The sequence below is a fragment of the Xyrauchen texanus genome, chromosome 27 (assembly GCF_025860055.1).
Source record: "Xyrauchen texanus isolate HMW12.3.18 chromosome 27, RBS_HiC_50CHRs, whole genome shotgun sequence".
Taxonomy (NCBI): Eukaryota; Metazoa; Chordata; class Actinopteri; order Cypriniformes; family Catostomidae; genus Xyrauchen; species Xyrauchen texanus.
In genome coordinates this window covers 29,747,332-29,763,426 of record NC_068302.1, presented here as the reverse complement: position 1 = coordinate 29,763,426, position 16,095 = coordinate 29,747,332, and the positions used below count along the sequence as shown (strand labels likewise).

The following is a 16,095-nucleotide window of genomic DNA, read 5'->3' as shown; positions in this document are numbered from 1 at the left end:
TCCGTGTTCCAATCCAGAGGTTGCACTATAAATAATAGGTGTTTTTCAATGCCAAAGGCACATTCTCGTTCTTGTGAAAATCAGTCTTGCCTAACTAGCTTGAAAGAGCAAACTCGGAAGACATGAGGATTTAAAACGCATGTGAGTTTTGAGGTGTCCTGTGATATGTAGATTCAACAACCTCTTAAAGGTGCACCAAGTAATTTTTTTCTCAGTAAAAAACGTTACCTCCTAAAGACATGAACAGTAATTTTGCAGTATATGTAGGAAATCATGACCACTCACATTAAAATAAAGACTTCATTCATATCGGTAAACTTATAAAAGCTATTTTATTCTACATGGAGATTGTCCGCACATGGGGGCAGCCATGTTAGAATCACATGACCAGCCGAATACTACTCGCTTAATCTCAGTAATCGTCCTGTTATTTGACACTTTCACTCTTTTTAAATAAATCATGGCTGACTGTAAATAAAAAACTACAATGGCATCTGAAACTGAAAACTGTTGATTTTAAATGATGCTGCACCCAAGCCACTAGGTGTCAGTGTAAGTTGAAGATGACACAAAGACAAAAGTTACTGAGTGCACCTTTAATTACATTTAAACCTTGTTTGGTTCAACAACTTCTGCATTTTAGCAAGACAAAAAAAGAACTGCCGTGGTCTTATTATTTCAGATGTTATCTTTTTTATTCCTTAGCAATACTAAGCAAAAAATTATAAAACATATGGTCAAAAGCAATTTAGATTTATTTATTTGAATGAGCATCTGTCTCATTTAAGTGCTGTCTCAAACTCAATGTGTTGATTCACACAATACAAAAGTTGCGGCAAATAATGGGAAATTGTCTTATCATTGCTGGACAGTCAAAAGCCACCAAGAAGATAGAAACCTAATACGCCACACACATCCATGTATACACACTTACACCCACCCATACAAGTTGCAACACACCCGATTCAAACTGTACACAACAGTAATGTGATTCCTACCACATTTTGAAGTCGGGGTAATATTTAGGATTATGCTTGTCACATGCATCCTTCAAAGTCTTGAGGAAATGGGCAGCATCTTCCAGATCAATGTAAACAGGAGTCAGATCAGTTCCTCCACCGAACCACCACTGTTTTGAGCCTATGGTAAGGAAGGAGGGGGAGGAAAACAGAGACAGAGATGGTGGGGGTCACAAATAACAATACCCCCTTCACAGAGCCTTCTTAGAGCTGAAGATCTCAACTGACTTGGCAAAAACACTCACCATCTGCTACCTCAATCTCAAAGTATCTGTAGTTGAAGTGCACTGTGGGAATGTGGGAGTTTTTAGGGTGTATAACTGAACTCATGCCCATGGCACAGAATGGCAGCTTACCTGGAACAGAGATAATGCTAAATGGTTAAAACAGGAACTAACTGATCACCACATCATTGCTTTTTCAGGAAGTCATTTAGGACAACTCTGAATTTCATCAGTGATGAGTTTTACAATTCAAACTGTGTTCAAATCTAAAAACTAGAAGTAGAATTGAAGATTTAAGGAACTAGTTTTAGTCATACTCTGCATTCACCTTGAAATGGGAAGTCAGTATCTCACCATCTTTCCCTTTTAGAACTGTTCCATGGCTGCGCATTTGCTTGGCAGCCTCTTCTGTGAGATTCCCGAACACCACAGACACGTTCACCCCTGCTTTCTCAAAAACCTTCCCATCTTGCATCACACAGCTGTTGCCGCCACCACCTGTAACAGACACATGAGAAACATGCAGTCAGTTTTTTTTAATAATGCAATGGATACAAGAAGTGTAAAGCTTAGAGTGACCATGGAACAATTTACCTTAAAAATAAAATTGTGGTTTCTGATAATTGAAACAGATATTAGAACTGTTGTATGAACATTTGGAAAAGCATAACATGACTAAATGACCCAAACTTGCACTACCAATCAAAAGTGTGGACACACATATTTATTCATTATTTATTATTACTACTAATTTTCAAATTTTTTAATAAGAGAAAAGTCATCAAAACTATGAAATAACACAACTGGAAGTATGTAAGGCTGCACAACTAATAAAAAAATATAATCAAGACAACAGCTGTTGCAATTATAAAATCGTGAAAAGTTTCTATTACAGCATTCCATTTAGGTGTACTTTCATTGCGCCTAAATGTTCTATTTACAACATATTTTTGGGCCATTGTGTGTATGAATACAAAGGCAAATCTGACGCTTTTAAATTAGTCTAAAGGCATATTAGTAATGCCCCTATCTAAATTAAACTCTGTACAATTTATTCAAAATGTGAATAACACTTTTCGTTTTACATGCAATGAAAATATTAAAGCAAGTTGTTTTTGTTTATTTTATTGTAAATTCTATTCATCGAAATTAATATTTGCGGCATTTATGATTTTTGTCATAATCATGCAGCCCTACAAGTATGGAAATAATGTTTTGACAAAGAATTTAAACTAATCAAAACCATTTGATATTTTTGCTTTTTCAAAGCACCACCCTTTATTTTAAATATATATACTTTTATTGTATCATTTATTTTTTACTTAATACATTTAGAATTTATGATGAAAATGTATTTGTAAAAAATTTAAAATGACTTTTTTAATTACAAAATCTTAAAGGATTGTTTTTTGGCTAAGTATACATTTATTTACAAATATTAATATATATACACACACATACACACATACACACACATACACACACATGCACACACATGCGCACACATGTACACACATGCACTAGTGGTCAAAAGTTTGGAAAAATGTACAGATTTTTCTGTTCGGAAGGAAATTGGTACTTCAATTCAACTAAATGGCATTCAACTGAACACAAAATATATTTATTTACATTACTGATGTAAAAAAACAGCACCATCACTATTTGAAAAAAGTCATTATTGATCAAATCTAGACAGGCCACATTTCCAGCAGCCATTACTCCAACACCTTATCCTTGAGTAATCATGCTAAATTGCTCATTTGGTACTAGAACATTTCTTGACATTATATCAAACACAGCTGAAAGCTATTTGATTTGTTAAATGAAGCTTAACATTGTCTTTGTTGTTGAGTTGCCACTGTATGCAATAGACTGGCATGTCTTAAGGTCAATATTAGGTCAAAATGGGAAAAAAGAAACAGCTTTCTCTAGAAACTCATCAGTCAATCATTGTTTTGAGGAATGAAGGCTACAATGCTTGAAATTGCCAAAAAACTGTAGATTTCATACAAAGCTGTACACTACAGTCTTCGAGGACAAAAGACAACTGACTCTAACAAGGACAGAAAGAGATGTGGAAGGCCCAGATGTACAAATAAACAAGAGGATAAGTACATCAGAGTCTCTAGTTTGAGAAATAGACACCTCACATGTCCTCAGCTGACAGCTTCATTGAATTCTACCCGCTCAACACCAGTTTCATGTACAACAGTAAAGAGGAGACTCAGGGGTGCAAGCCTTATGGGAAGAATTGCAAAGGAAAAGCCACTTTTGAAACAGAAAATCAAAAAGAAAATGTTAGTGTGTGCAAAGAAACAGACATTTGACAAAAGATAATTGGAAAAGAGTGTTATGGATCTTAACCCCATTGAGCTTTTGATAATCACAAAATTTTGTGGAATATATATATATAAAATTTCATTTTTGTAAAGAAATTCATACCAAAAAGATAATAATTATTATTTAAGAGTAATCCTTTTGATTAAAACATTTTTAAGCTCATGAGAAACAGATATTAAAATCAAGTGTGTACAAATGACTGGTAGTGTGAATCAGAAAGAACTTTGGACCATGATGTTTGCTCTATCTCACCTCTCAGCCTTGTGTGCCACTACTTATGCAACATGCAAATGTAGGTCCACATGAATTTCATTCATAAAGAGATATAAAGAGAGAGCGAGACTATATATTAAATTAAACCAGGCATAAAAAGGTGCCAACCTTCTTTTCTATTCCATCTGTCCACCTAAAACGTGCCTTCATCCACCTCGTCGCGTGCTTTACAGAATGCAAACTGCGTCTCTATGATCAGCATCTCCATTATCGTGGACATCGCGTCTTTTCTCTGCTACAAGACCTTGATGTCAGTGACTGGTGGAGACATGAACGACTTGCATCTCTCCCTTATGTCACCCTCCTCATCTTCAACCTGGGATATCTTCGTAGCCATTTCTGCCCGCTGAAATTGACTCACACCTGCCGCCAGAACACCAGTGACAGCTGCGGCCCCGGCTGCCAGAAATACACCGTTACTGTACCGTCCGAGTGAGAACGACCCCACCGATCCATGAGACATCTGTCTCGTTCCCATTCTTACGAATTACTATTTTACTCCCGGAAGAAAGGCGCATTTACGCAGAGTAGAGTTGCGGGATACGAAAGAGTGGAAATTACTTGGCACAGTCTTGGTGTTGATCTGGCTGTTCTGTTTATTGAGAACAAAACTATAGAAGTATTTTTGTCTACTGAGCATCTACTCTCTAGCATCTACTGAGCATCTATCCACAACCTGTCAATTGATAAAAGACTCAAAATCACTATATGCAGTTTTGCAAGTAAATTGTTCTGCCCGCGGAGGTGAGTCCTGATGTTTGTAAGTCAAGCCGAGGTGTATCATGGGAAGTGAAGTTTTTTCACCAATGAAATGTATTGTATCTATTCTAATAAGTACTACATAGCCTACCCCATAAACTTGGGAATTTCAAAAAAGTATAAAAAATAGTAAAACGCGACATAAATGTATTCGGTGGTAATATTTCAACTTGGAAAAACATTTAAACTACATTTGATTAATTGTCTGAATACACCACAATATTATGCACATATTAAACTCCAACAAATCATATTTTCCCACCTCAGGCATCAAAGCCCTTTTTATTATATCCCTTTTTTCTGATTTGTAAACCTTTAGTTCTCAACCCCGTTACGGACATAGTGGAAATGGTTTGAAAATTATTCTACACAAAATAAAATAATTTAAAACGTGACCCTCCTACCATGACTATAATACAACATTTATGACCGTTCTAATTTTTATGTGATGAAGCTACAAAAAAGTCTAATTGTGAGTCTGTGATCTCATTATTTTTGTCAAAAAGTTATGAAATTCAGATTTTTTTTATTAAAACTTAACATATCAGGATGTGCTCAGCAAGCAATATATTGATTTTTAATAACGTTCCCATTTAATTATCCAATAATATCACTCTTGATTCAACCCTGTCACAACTCGACTTTTCCATGACTATAGGTGACTTTCACCTACATGTTGTTAACACTGTTTCATTAAAGTCAACATATAGCATTTGCTATGTATAATATATTGACTCTCATATTGTTACAATATCCATAAATGTTCTGAATAACTCAAACCTGTCACAAGTTTACAGTGAATAAATGTGTCAGGGTTGAGTGTGATGGAGTTGTAGATTTTTGCCAACTGGCAATTCTTTATATATTTATGGATTAAAACGTAGTTTTTAAAAGTACTGATTTAATATCTTAATTTCATGTGATGGGGCTGAGTTGCTGAGCTTGACAAGTCCCATCTTACTATAATACACTTCACAATATAAATACATATTATGACATTTCTTATCTGTTTCTTTTCAACCAGAGGCGGCGGCAGCCGATTTTGCCGGGGCTTCAGCCCCGAATGTTTTGAGTGTAGCCCTGAATGTATTTTGAAAGGTTGACTGACAAATATGAAACCGGACAATAGCCTATGTAAACCTCCGAAATCATAAGTTGCCTTATTTCATTGTGCTTTGGCTTTGCACATACTGCATACAGCCTGTAAAAATAGACATAGGCATAATCTAGCCTATAGAATAAGTTTCTTTGCTGTCGGTAGCCTAAGAGCGACTCCGTTTCTTCCTCTCTGTTGAATATGCAGCAGGTAGGGGAGGAGCTGACATCAACTTACGTTACTTAGTGGCGAGTTAACAGCAGTTAGCAGGAAAGACAGCAGAAATGAAGCAAATGAGGCTTCTAAAATTTCCGAAAGAAGTCAGTGGGTAAGAATTCACATTTGTTTTTGTCCCTAAAGATCATCATCTGGCTGGCTTTCACCCACAGTAGGCTAAACCTCAAGACGTCTGTTACTGACTGATATCACATGTTGTAGCCTCTAGCCTTGTGGTTAGCTCATCCGCCGGAGACCGCGGTTCGAGTACCGTCTGGAGCATAATTTTCTTGTTTATCAGGTGTTGTTTTCTCTAAGGATAACCAATAAGCATTAGCATAAAATGTATGTGTGACTTGTTTTGTGATATTAGTTTGTTGTAAATATACATTTTGAGGGTAGCAAAGATGTGCCAGAATCAGGCATGGAAACTGGTAACAATTAATCAGTCACTTTACTTTAGAGAAAGTTAAAAGTGAAACATTGTTTATCCCAATGATCCTAATGAAAGGATTTTGACAGATGAACATTGAGAATTATATACAATTCGATGCCATGGTGTGTCAATGAACTTAGACTAAAGTAATTAATGTATTGCTTTAACTTAGGATCTTATACATCATTTTGACTATTTATGTCAAAAAATATAAATTATTTACATTAAAAAAAAAAGTTACTTCAGTTTACTCACTATAATTTAACTCTTTTGTGATGACTTTATGTTAATGTGCATGAAAATTCAAGAATCATGATAGATCTTAGGGCAATCCCACTGATCTGCTCTTCCCAATACATTTTCTTCAATGGTATTGGTCTACAATTTGACATATGTAGCACTTGATGAATTAGTTGTTTCAAGCTGATTTGCAATAAGTTATGTGCTGTATCTGTTCTTTTGCATCACAGATGATTCAGGGAGGAGAGAGGATGTTGAGGATAGTACTAGAGTGGAAGATTTAGGAACTGTAGAAACAGGCCCAGCAAGAGCAAAACTCAAAGAATACCCTCTCACCAGCTTTGGACTACAGGGAAGTGGTTGCTAGTGTGAAAATAAAATGGTCTGGGCTAAGCCCCGGATGTCCTTCAATGCTGGAAACGCCTCTGTTCTCAATGCTGTTTATGAAAGCCAAATAATGTCACTTCTGGTTAATAATGTCACATAATAGGTGAAGCAAAACATTTTATGGGCTGAAAATAGTTGGTGTGACAGTGTTGAGTTCAGACTGAGAGAAAAAACTTTATAGCTTGGTTTTGTATTTAAAAAAATCACGCATTTTGGTCAAATATTTTTCTCAGCAAAGAACACAAATAAATGTTTACATTAATAACAAAATTATAGACAGTGTACACAATTATTTTCTTGTTATAAATTCAGTGAAGTGCATCAGGTACATGAAAAAATGCTTAGTTTGAATATATAAAGTAGATATTATTTTATTATAAAGATTATTTTAATGCAATTATTATTTTTAATTAATTATAATGGACATATCAACATCTTGAAAAAAGCTTTCAACATTTCATTTTAGTGAACCACCACTTTAAAATATATGTGGGACTGAAAAATTACCGAATCCCAGAAATGACCTATAAGCCAACAATGTACAGGCCAAGTAGGATGTTTGTAGTATTATTCGTAAATAAGAATACAGTACATCAAAGTATACAGAAGGTGGCGCATGCAGTGGAAATGGCAGGTGGCCATTACAGTGCAAATGAAAATGGAAATATACAGAATGTATAGAGTAGGTGATTTTATGTCGAAACATGCAAAAATGCAGGACTGTTAGCCTAAGTAAATATAAGTTATAGCTTAATAAATGACAAATTACAACTAAAGAGAAAAAAAGGGGGTTGAAGAGAGGTGAATTGAGTCAAATAACAGTACAGCAATGTAGTAAACTATATATATATATATATATGTAAATGTATAACAGTAAATGTAAAACAGGCATGATACATAAGTAAATAATTTTTCTATCTATTTATTTATTACAAAAAGTTCTTGTAAAATTTTCATGTAAAGTTCTGTGTAATTATAAACAATTTCAGACAAAGAAATTATACTGAAATTATGTTTATGACAGATGGAATGACAAGGAGGTCATGTGCGCGTGTTTATCTGTTTGCATATTCTGAACACTTTTTTCTGTCATGTCTTTCCATTGAGTTCTATTGTTTATAAACTGAGCTAATTATATTTTATATCAGCAAATCTCATCTCTACCCCTTAACCTAACGCTCACTGAAATTTTTCGATGTTCATTAGGACATTTTTTTATAATAACTGCGCCTTTTTCCTCCTGAAGACTAGCTGGCCCCAGTGATTTCACGTTTTACTGTCCTTTACAAAGTGTATTGTTTATTCAAAACAATATTGGACAAGCAATCCAAAGCATTCTTTGTCGTACCTTATTTATTTTTCCATTAACTGTATCAGAGATAAAAATCTGGCTGGATTTCACTTCTACATTTACAGAAAGTCTGCGCATGCGCGCGCACCCTCGGCAAGCCGTGTTGTGCGTCTCTATGGCAACACCTGTTACAAGCTACTTTGAAGTCGAGGCCACCAGAGGATTAGAGCGACTTGCTCTCTAATGCACAAGTGCGCGCACAGAGACCTGCTTTTTAGAGTATATAGGCCAGTACATGAATTCTCATTAATTAGTGTTTCGCGAGACAAGATCATACAGACATACAAAAGGTAAGCTGTACAATTTATAATGTTTTTAAATTATGTTATAATTTGTATTAAAAAGTTGTTGTTTTTTTAACTGTGAAGTGAATTCTAAAATCAGCTTGTAGGCTACGTCAAATCTATCAGAGAATATACTACGTCAAATCTGTACTGAGATTCCACCTGCATATGGCAATATGTGGCAATATTAAGCAGGTGTGCGTTAATGCATGTTTAAATCAGATTTTAGCACGCAGATGTGACAAAACAATACAGTAGCTAAATGCTAAAAATGTCATTTTTGGTATTACAATGCATTTAGTGAAATACGAATATCTAGCTGGCTATATAAATAAGATATTTTCATATGACAATACTGGAAAATATAGTTACAATTTACTTTTATCATACTAATTAGCACAATGCTTTAGTTTAACACAGTGCTTTAGTTTTGATGCTTTGCATACATTATGGATCTGTGTTTCTACCATATCTACACACCTGTGCTTTTCTTTCTGAAGCGTTATTCATTGATGAATTGAAGCTTTTCAAATCTACAACCTAAATACAATTGCACATTGCACAATTCTTAAAAAAAAAATGTCTTCCCAATTTGGCATTTCGCACATCTTATCACGTGGCTTGCTGTGACTCACAGCATGTGGAGGCTCATGTTATTCTCCACGAGCCACGCACAACTTAGCACGCACCCCATTGAGAGGGAGAACCACTAATCGAGACCAGGATGAGGTTACCCCATGTGACTCTACCCTCCCTAGAAACCGGGCCAATTTGGTTGCTTAGGAGACCTGGCTGGAGTCACTCAGCACATGTGACTCCAGGGGTAGTAGTCAGCGTCAATAATCACTGAGCTACCCAGACCCAATATATTGCACAATTCTAACTATATGTGTTTGTTTACAAACTTACTAAATGTGTTGTACATGTACATGATAAGTATTTCTATGTGTCACCAGTGAAATTTTATGTTTCGATAATGAGCTGTATGCTATGATGTACTACAATGAAATTCCAACAGTATTGAGAGGTCAATAAAGATCCAAAAATAATATTCCCCATAATATTTTTTAAATATAATTTTGTTTTCTAGTCTGCTGTGATTTAGTGAGGATACTTATATGGACATGAATAGAGGATGAGTGTTTCTGATGTCAAAAACACTCAGGATGAGTATGAGGATGACTTTGAGAAAGACTTGGACTGGCTTATCAGTGAGGAGGGCAAGGTTGAAGAACAGGTGAGTGAGTGTGTATTTATGTGCACAATGATTGTAAGAAACAGATCCACATCGATGAGACAGTCCTCTGGAATAGTTTTGTAGTGTTCCCTTACACAGACGCAGTACCTGTGAGTGTGAAATCCACCCACTGACACAGATCCATACACACTTTCACTCAGCCAGAGAACTTTGTCTCATGGCGATGCATTATTCAGCACATACACGCTATGTATCTGATTCACCCGTTCTCAATAACCCACACAGTGCCATAGTTCTTTTTTTCCTCCTCTTAATCTGTCCTCTCCAGGCTATATCTAGATCTTTCTGTATTTTCTTTATAACAGGATCCTGATGATGATGAAATTGAAGCTCAGATAGACAAAGAGCTTGAAGAAGATGATCTTAAAGAAGATAGAAAGAAGGAAGCTAGGGATTTGGATGATGAAGAAGGGGAAGAAAGGTGGCCAACACCCATGGAGCCATTAGAGGGTGTGTTAGATCCCCACAGGGACAATAATGTAACCTCTCCAGAGTCTGAAGATCTTGATGAAGAGAAGAAATACATTTTGGGTAAGATCCAGGAGGCTAACAGACAACTGCAGGACCAGGAAGCTCCAGTCCAAAGCCGTCGTAGACGTCTGCAGTTTAAAGACACTTTGGTGGACCTGGTGGTGCCTGCTCAGGAGTTTGACCCTCAGGAGAGCAACAGCTCCCTCTATAGGGACTTGGAGGAGGAAGACGGAGAAGTGTCTGGGCAAATGCAGAGACTGAATCTCTCTCCACGAGATGAAAGTGAGACAGGAAACTTTGAGGATGAGCACAGAGAAGGAGCAAAGGAGGGACGGGTTTTGGTTGAAAAAGATGGAAAGTTTGACCTGGTAAGTCTAAAGGAGGTGGAGAGTCAAGGGTTGCTTCCTCCCTTGCCAGTGTCTCATGTCGACAATCAACGAGGATCCTCACGGCAAAGTGATCCTGGTCTATATCTCAGCAAGAGTGCTGTCTCCTCACCAAGACTAAATTCTACCTCACATTTTCCTCCTGGCATTGACTCTTTGTACATTCCCATACCTCCATCGAAGCACAGGAATAGGCCCAGTTCTGCAAGACCATCCCAAAGAGGAACATGGGTCCAGGGTACCAAACGCAGGGTTCAGTCGGCAAGTGGAGCACCCACACATGCCACATTTACACTCACACCACAGCAGAAAGAACTGTTGATTAAACTTCAGCAGCGGAGAGAGAGGCAAGCTAAAGAGGTAGGCCCTGGTGATTGTATTAATATAACCGTGCAGACACATGAGTTGTTTTTGTCATTAAAAAAGAACAAAGTCATTGGCTAGTACTCATATTATCAGTCAATCATGTATCTGTCATTAAAATGTGGTATTGTGATAAAGATTATGATTCATTTAAATTCCCCTACAATCACATACTCAAACATACTGTACAGTGGCGTTCATACATTCTAAGGCCACTAGTAAAATGCTTCCGTTTTGCATTCTTTTCCAAATTAATTTGATTGAAAAGTTGAATTGTAAAAAATAACTTCATTTAGTATAAACTCTTTTACATTCATTTGAGCTGGTATGGACTTCACAAGTTTGTGCAAAACCTGAAAGGTTCATATTATGCCTGCATGTTTTGAGAATGATCCAAAGAGCATCTCATGTGCTTCAATGGAAGCATGGAAATCTACATTGTTTTTAAATGTTTGTGTCCTCTTAGTCTCTCCTTTCTGTTTCCTCTGGTTCTCTCTCAGGAAGAGCAGAAGAAAAAAGAGGAAGAGGAACAGAAGCGTCAAGAGAACGAAATAGCCTTCCAATCGTGGCTTATGAGGAAGAGAGATCAACTGCAGGATGAGAGGAGGGTGCAGAAAGCCCAGGAAATGGAGAGAATGAGCTTCCAGGTTTGACTAATAGGGGGAGCTATTTAGCCGTCAAAGAGTGTATCGAAGAGACTGTCTGAGTTTGGAATTGCATACTAGCAGTCAAACTACTCTTACTATTTCTGCAATATGGCAGAAATAGAAAGAGTAGTTTGACAGCTATTGTGCAATAGTAAAATAAGCCATTCTCTTCAATACATTTGTGTGAGTCATTTGATGGTTAAATGGCTCATTTTATATGAACTTCAGCTGTCTTTCAACACAGTTTACAGTTTTGTTTGTTTTGTCACTTAACCTTTTTTTATTAGTAGTATTTTCAGCACAGATTTTGATGGCATCTAATTGCCTGTGACATTAATTGCCATTGTCATTGTGGCAGAGGGACTGTGGTGACCCAGAGGAGGCCTTTAAAATTTGGCTTATGAAGAAACAGGAACAGCAGCTGAAAGAGAAGCAGCTAGAGGAGATGAAGAAACAGGAAATGGAGAGTGGCTTTTGCCTGCACAACCGAGAGGAGAGTGAAAGGGCTTTCAGACAGTGAGTTGAGGACAATAGGCATTGCTAGACCTTATTTAGGAGGGCTTCAGCTTTGATTGCTTTTTGCACCTACTGTAGTGGCCAAAAATATTGGCACCCTTTGTAAATATGCGCAAAGAAGGCTGTGAAAACAAATCTGCATTGTTTATCCTTTTGATTTTCATTAAAAAAAAAAATCACAAAAATCTAACCTTTAATTGAAGTAATACAATTGAATATCTCATTATTAAATAAATATTTTTCTCCAAAATGCACTGGCTATAATTATTGGCACCTTTTTATTCAATACTTTTTGCAACCTCCTTTGCCTAGATAACAGTTCTGAATCTTCTCTTATAATGCCTAATGAGGTTGGAGAACACCTAGCAAGGTGTCTCTGGTGTTTGCTGCCAAAAAGCTATTTTTTGGTTTCATCTGACCATAGAACCCGGTCGTTTAAAAGTTCCAGTAGTTTCTGGCAAACTGAAGATGCTTTAGTTTGTTGTTTGATGAGAGCAGAGGCTTTTTTTTCTTGAAACCCTCTCAAACAACTTGTGGTGATGTATATGTCTGATTTATTTATTTATTAGACTTTCTGACCCCAAGACCCAACTAATTTCTGCAATTCTCCAGCTGTGATCCTTGGAGATTCTTTGGCCACTTGAACAATAATATAGACACACGTCTTCCAGGCCAATTCTTAACATCTCCAGTTGATTGAATTATATTTTTGTGAATTATTTTGAAAGATCAAAAGGCTAAACAATGCAGATTTTTTTTTCACAACCGTCTTTGCTCATATTTACCACGGGTGCCAATATTTTTGGCCTCTACTGTATAAAAACTGACTAAAGCTCTAGCCAATAGCATTGAAGTGTGTACTGTGAAGGAGCATATCATTGGTTTGACCTACTGAATTACTACACCCCATTTCCTCATTCTCTTTGTGAACGAGCAACAATGATTTCAGGATGTAAATTAAAACTTGTAATTACTTTTACGCTAATAATGTTGTCTTTTCTGTTTACCTTGATGGCCATGCACAGCAGTTCACAAAATGAAATTCTTTGTTGTCATTTGAGAGGAAAACACTTATATTTAAACAATGCTGAATTTTCTCTTCTGATTGAATTCAAAAGATTTGAGTCATGAGTTAATAACACACAGAAAAACATCATCTGGAGTTAATTCACTCCACTAAATTTCAACCAAGCTAAATGTGAGATTTATTGTAATAATAGGTTTTTGTGGTGTTTGATATGTTTGATAGAAGTTTAATCTATAGAAGTTATGAAGCTATTGACTTTCTTTAATAAACAAAAGTTTTTAAACAAATTTGTTAAGTGGAAAATTTCATTTAATTTGTAATGCTTCTTTAAATGTTTTTTATAGTTATTTTGTTTACAACTTTATTAGTGTGTTTATTACATAAAATTACAATATTCTGAATGAATATTAGCTTGCTATCATGAATGATGTAAATACAGTAAAAAAACAAAAAAAAAAAAAACAAACCACTCTCTATGCTAAAGAGTAAAATGCATTAAATGTGAATTTCTAATAGTGTCATTTGGGGCTGAGATTGAAATCTTAGAATTGCCCCTGTTCAGCACCAAACACTGAGGGTTAAAAATGTGTACTTAAACAAGCTCACATATACAAAGGTAAAAATATTGAGGGACGGAGAGAGAAAAACTGGCTGGAATGTCTTACTGTCTTTCTTGTGTTTTCTTTTACTTTAGGTGGTTGAGACGCAAGCGTGCAGAGAAAAGTGCAGAACAGCAAGCAGCACGAGAGCGCTCCCGCAGGCTGGTGTTGGAAGAGCGTAGAGCCAGACGCATGCATGACCTCCTCTGCACTGTTAATGAGATCAAACCCTTCCGATTCAGTGACCCCTACAGCTACCGCTACTGAGCACCTTCCACTGTACATGTGATTATTGTTATAACCTCAGAGTTCATCCAATTCTAACAGTCACTCTGGTTACTGCTTAAAGAGTCACCTATCAGTATCTGTGGTTTGCTTTGTATAGAACTTTTCAAAGTGAACCAGAGGATGAAAGAACATGTGGTTGACAGGAACACAAAAAAGAGCTGAAAGAGCTCCAATCCTTTAGTAGTCTTCAATTCATCCCTTTTCAAGATGACACAGTTGCTCTGGTGGACCTTCCTGTTTCAAAGAGCTTTCAGGCACTTAAAATAATTGCTTCACCAAGATGATTTAATGGAGTTTATGCTGAATCATCAGATTCTCAATTTTTGTTTAGCTAGCTACCCTATAGATTTGCCATGTGTCTGCTGTGGGTACCATAAGTGTGTTATACAACTACTGCAGGAAATTTAAAAGTTCATACAGCATGAATGGGAGCAATGCTACAAATCAGGAGTATGTCCTGGGCTTTTTTACACTTTTCAGAGGTCAGTGATCTATATGTGCCACAGGCATTTTGATTGGTCAGTCCTGATCTGTTATGCAGCACTCCTGTGTTTGTTGAGCATGTGTGTCAAGATATTTCTATGCTGACATTGATCGTATGATAGCTAAGTGCAATGGGAAATGAGAAAAGAGTGGATTGTTTTGTTTCCCATGCTTATGGAAATCAAGACAGTAATCTAAAATTCAAATAGTTTTTTTTGGACCTACAAATCCTTCAGCCATCTTCAAAAGAAAAAAAAAAAAGCTTTTTAAAATTATTGTAAGATATACATTTTTACTGTAGATATAGCTGACGTGACATTTCAAGCAGCGACAGCCATATCCTGATTCTATACTTCACAGTATTATACACACACTATAAAAAAAAGTTGATCGAGGGAATACATTAAATATTTGTACTTTTAACAATTCATTTGTCACACTACAGGGCTAGTTAAGTGAAAAAAGCTAAAGAAAAGGTGATTAAAAATGGAGACTTCACCAGTCACAGCACCTAAAATATCCACTTTCCCCTACACATTCATATAAATATATATATATTTTTACTTTTAAAGTTAGGCGCGGCGTAACAAACAGAATGCAGGTGTCTCAAGACACGTTTTATTTTTTTACCTGACATGGTATCTAAAAACGCTGTTCCTGCATGAGACACTGAAAAATATGGAACGCCAGTAGATGCAGCGCAACAGTCAAATGAATAAAATAATGTGTAAACTATTGAAAAACAGTGCAAATGGATGCAAAACCACGTGTTTGAGTGGTCCTTTAACTGTCAAATACACTTTTGTATCTGATTGTATATTTAAAAAAAATTGTAAGAATGTGTATATGAAATTAATTATTACACAGATTTCAGCACTTTCAACATATTTTACAATACATCGAGTCAGTTTTGACTTGTAGAAATCAGAGATTCTAATGGTCTTATGCGTAACGGTCAACTAGCATGTTATGACAGTAAAACACCATTTGCGTATCTTAAATTAATGGGAAGAGCCGTAAACTGACACATACCTGTCACTAAATTGTCAGTGTCTTTCTCTTTTAAAACAGTCATTTTACTCTGTAAAATGTAATAAATTTACTTTACTTAAAAAAAGTGAGGAAACCAATTGCCTTAAAAATCAAGTAAATATATTTATTTGTCTCAAGCAAAGTGGACTATTCATAGTTCTCTTTACTTGAGCCAAATAAGTACATTTACTTTTTTAAGGCAATCGGTTTACATGCTTTTTAAAGTACCGTTAACTAATTCGGTTTTACAGTGTATCGTAGTGAACTCCACACATAGAATTCCCAAATGATTGTTTAGTATAAAACATGTTGAAGATAATAGGACAGGTGGTCATTCAATTCATTAAAGGTGCACTCAGTAACTTTTGTCTTTGTGTCGTCTTCAACTTACACTGACACC

General features: G+C 36.1%; 1 protein-coding gene and 1 pseudogene across 1 annotated transcript; one reads left to right on the top strand and one right to left on the bottom strand.

Moving 5' to 3' along the window:
* Positions 1-994: 994 nt before the first annotated feature.
* Positions 995-4,581, bottom strand: LOC127620682 (oxygen-dependent coproporphyrinogen-III oxidase, mitochondrial-like; annotated as a pseudogene).
* Positions 4,582-9,760: 5,179 nt separating this feature from the next.
* ccdc181 (coiled-coil domain containing 181) lies at positions 9,761-15,493 on the top strand. The gene is made up of 5 exons (XM_052094949.1): positions 9,761-9,862; positions 10,189-11,100; positions 11,604-11,750; positions 12,109-12,266; positions 13,988-15,493. The coding sequence occupies exons 1-5, from the start codon at positions 9,761-9,763 to the stop codon at positions 14,157-14,159; spliced, it is 1,491 nt and encodes a 496-aa protein (XP_051950909.1). The 3' UTR covers positions 14,160-15,493.
* The last annotated feature ends 602 nt before the right edge of the window (positions 15,494-16,095 follow it).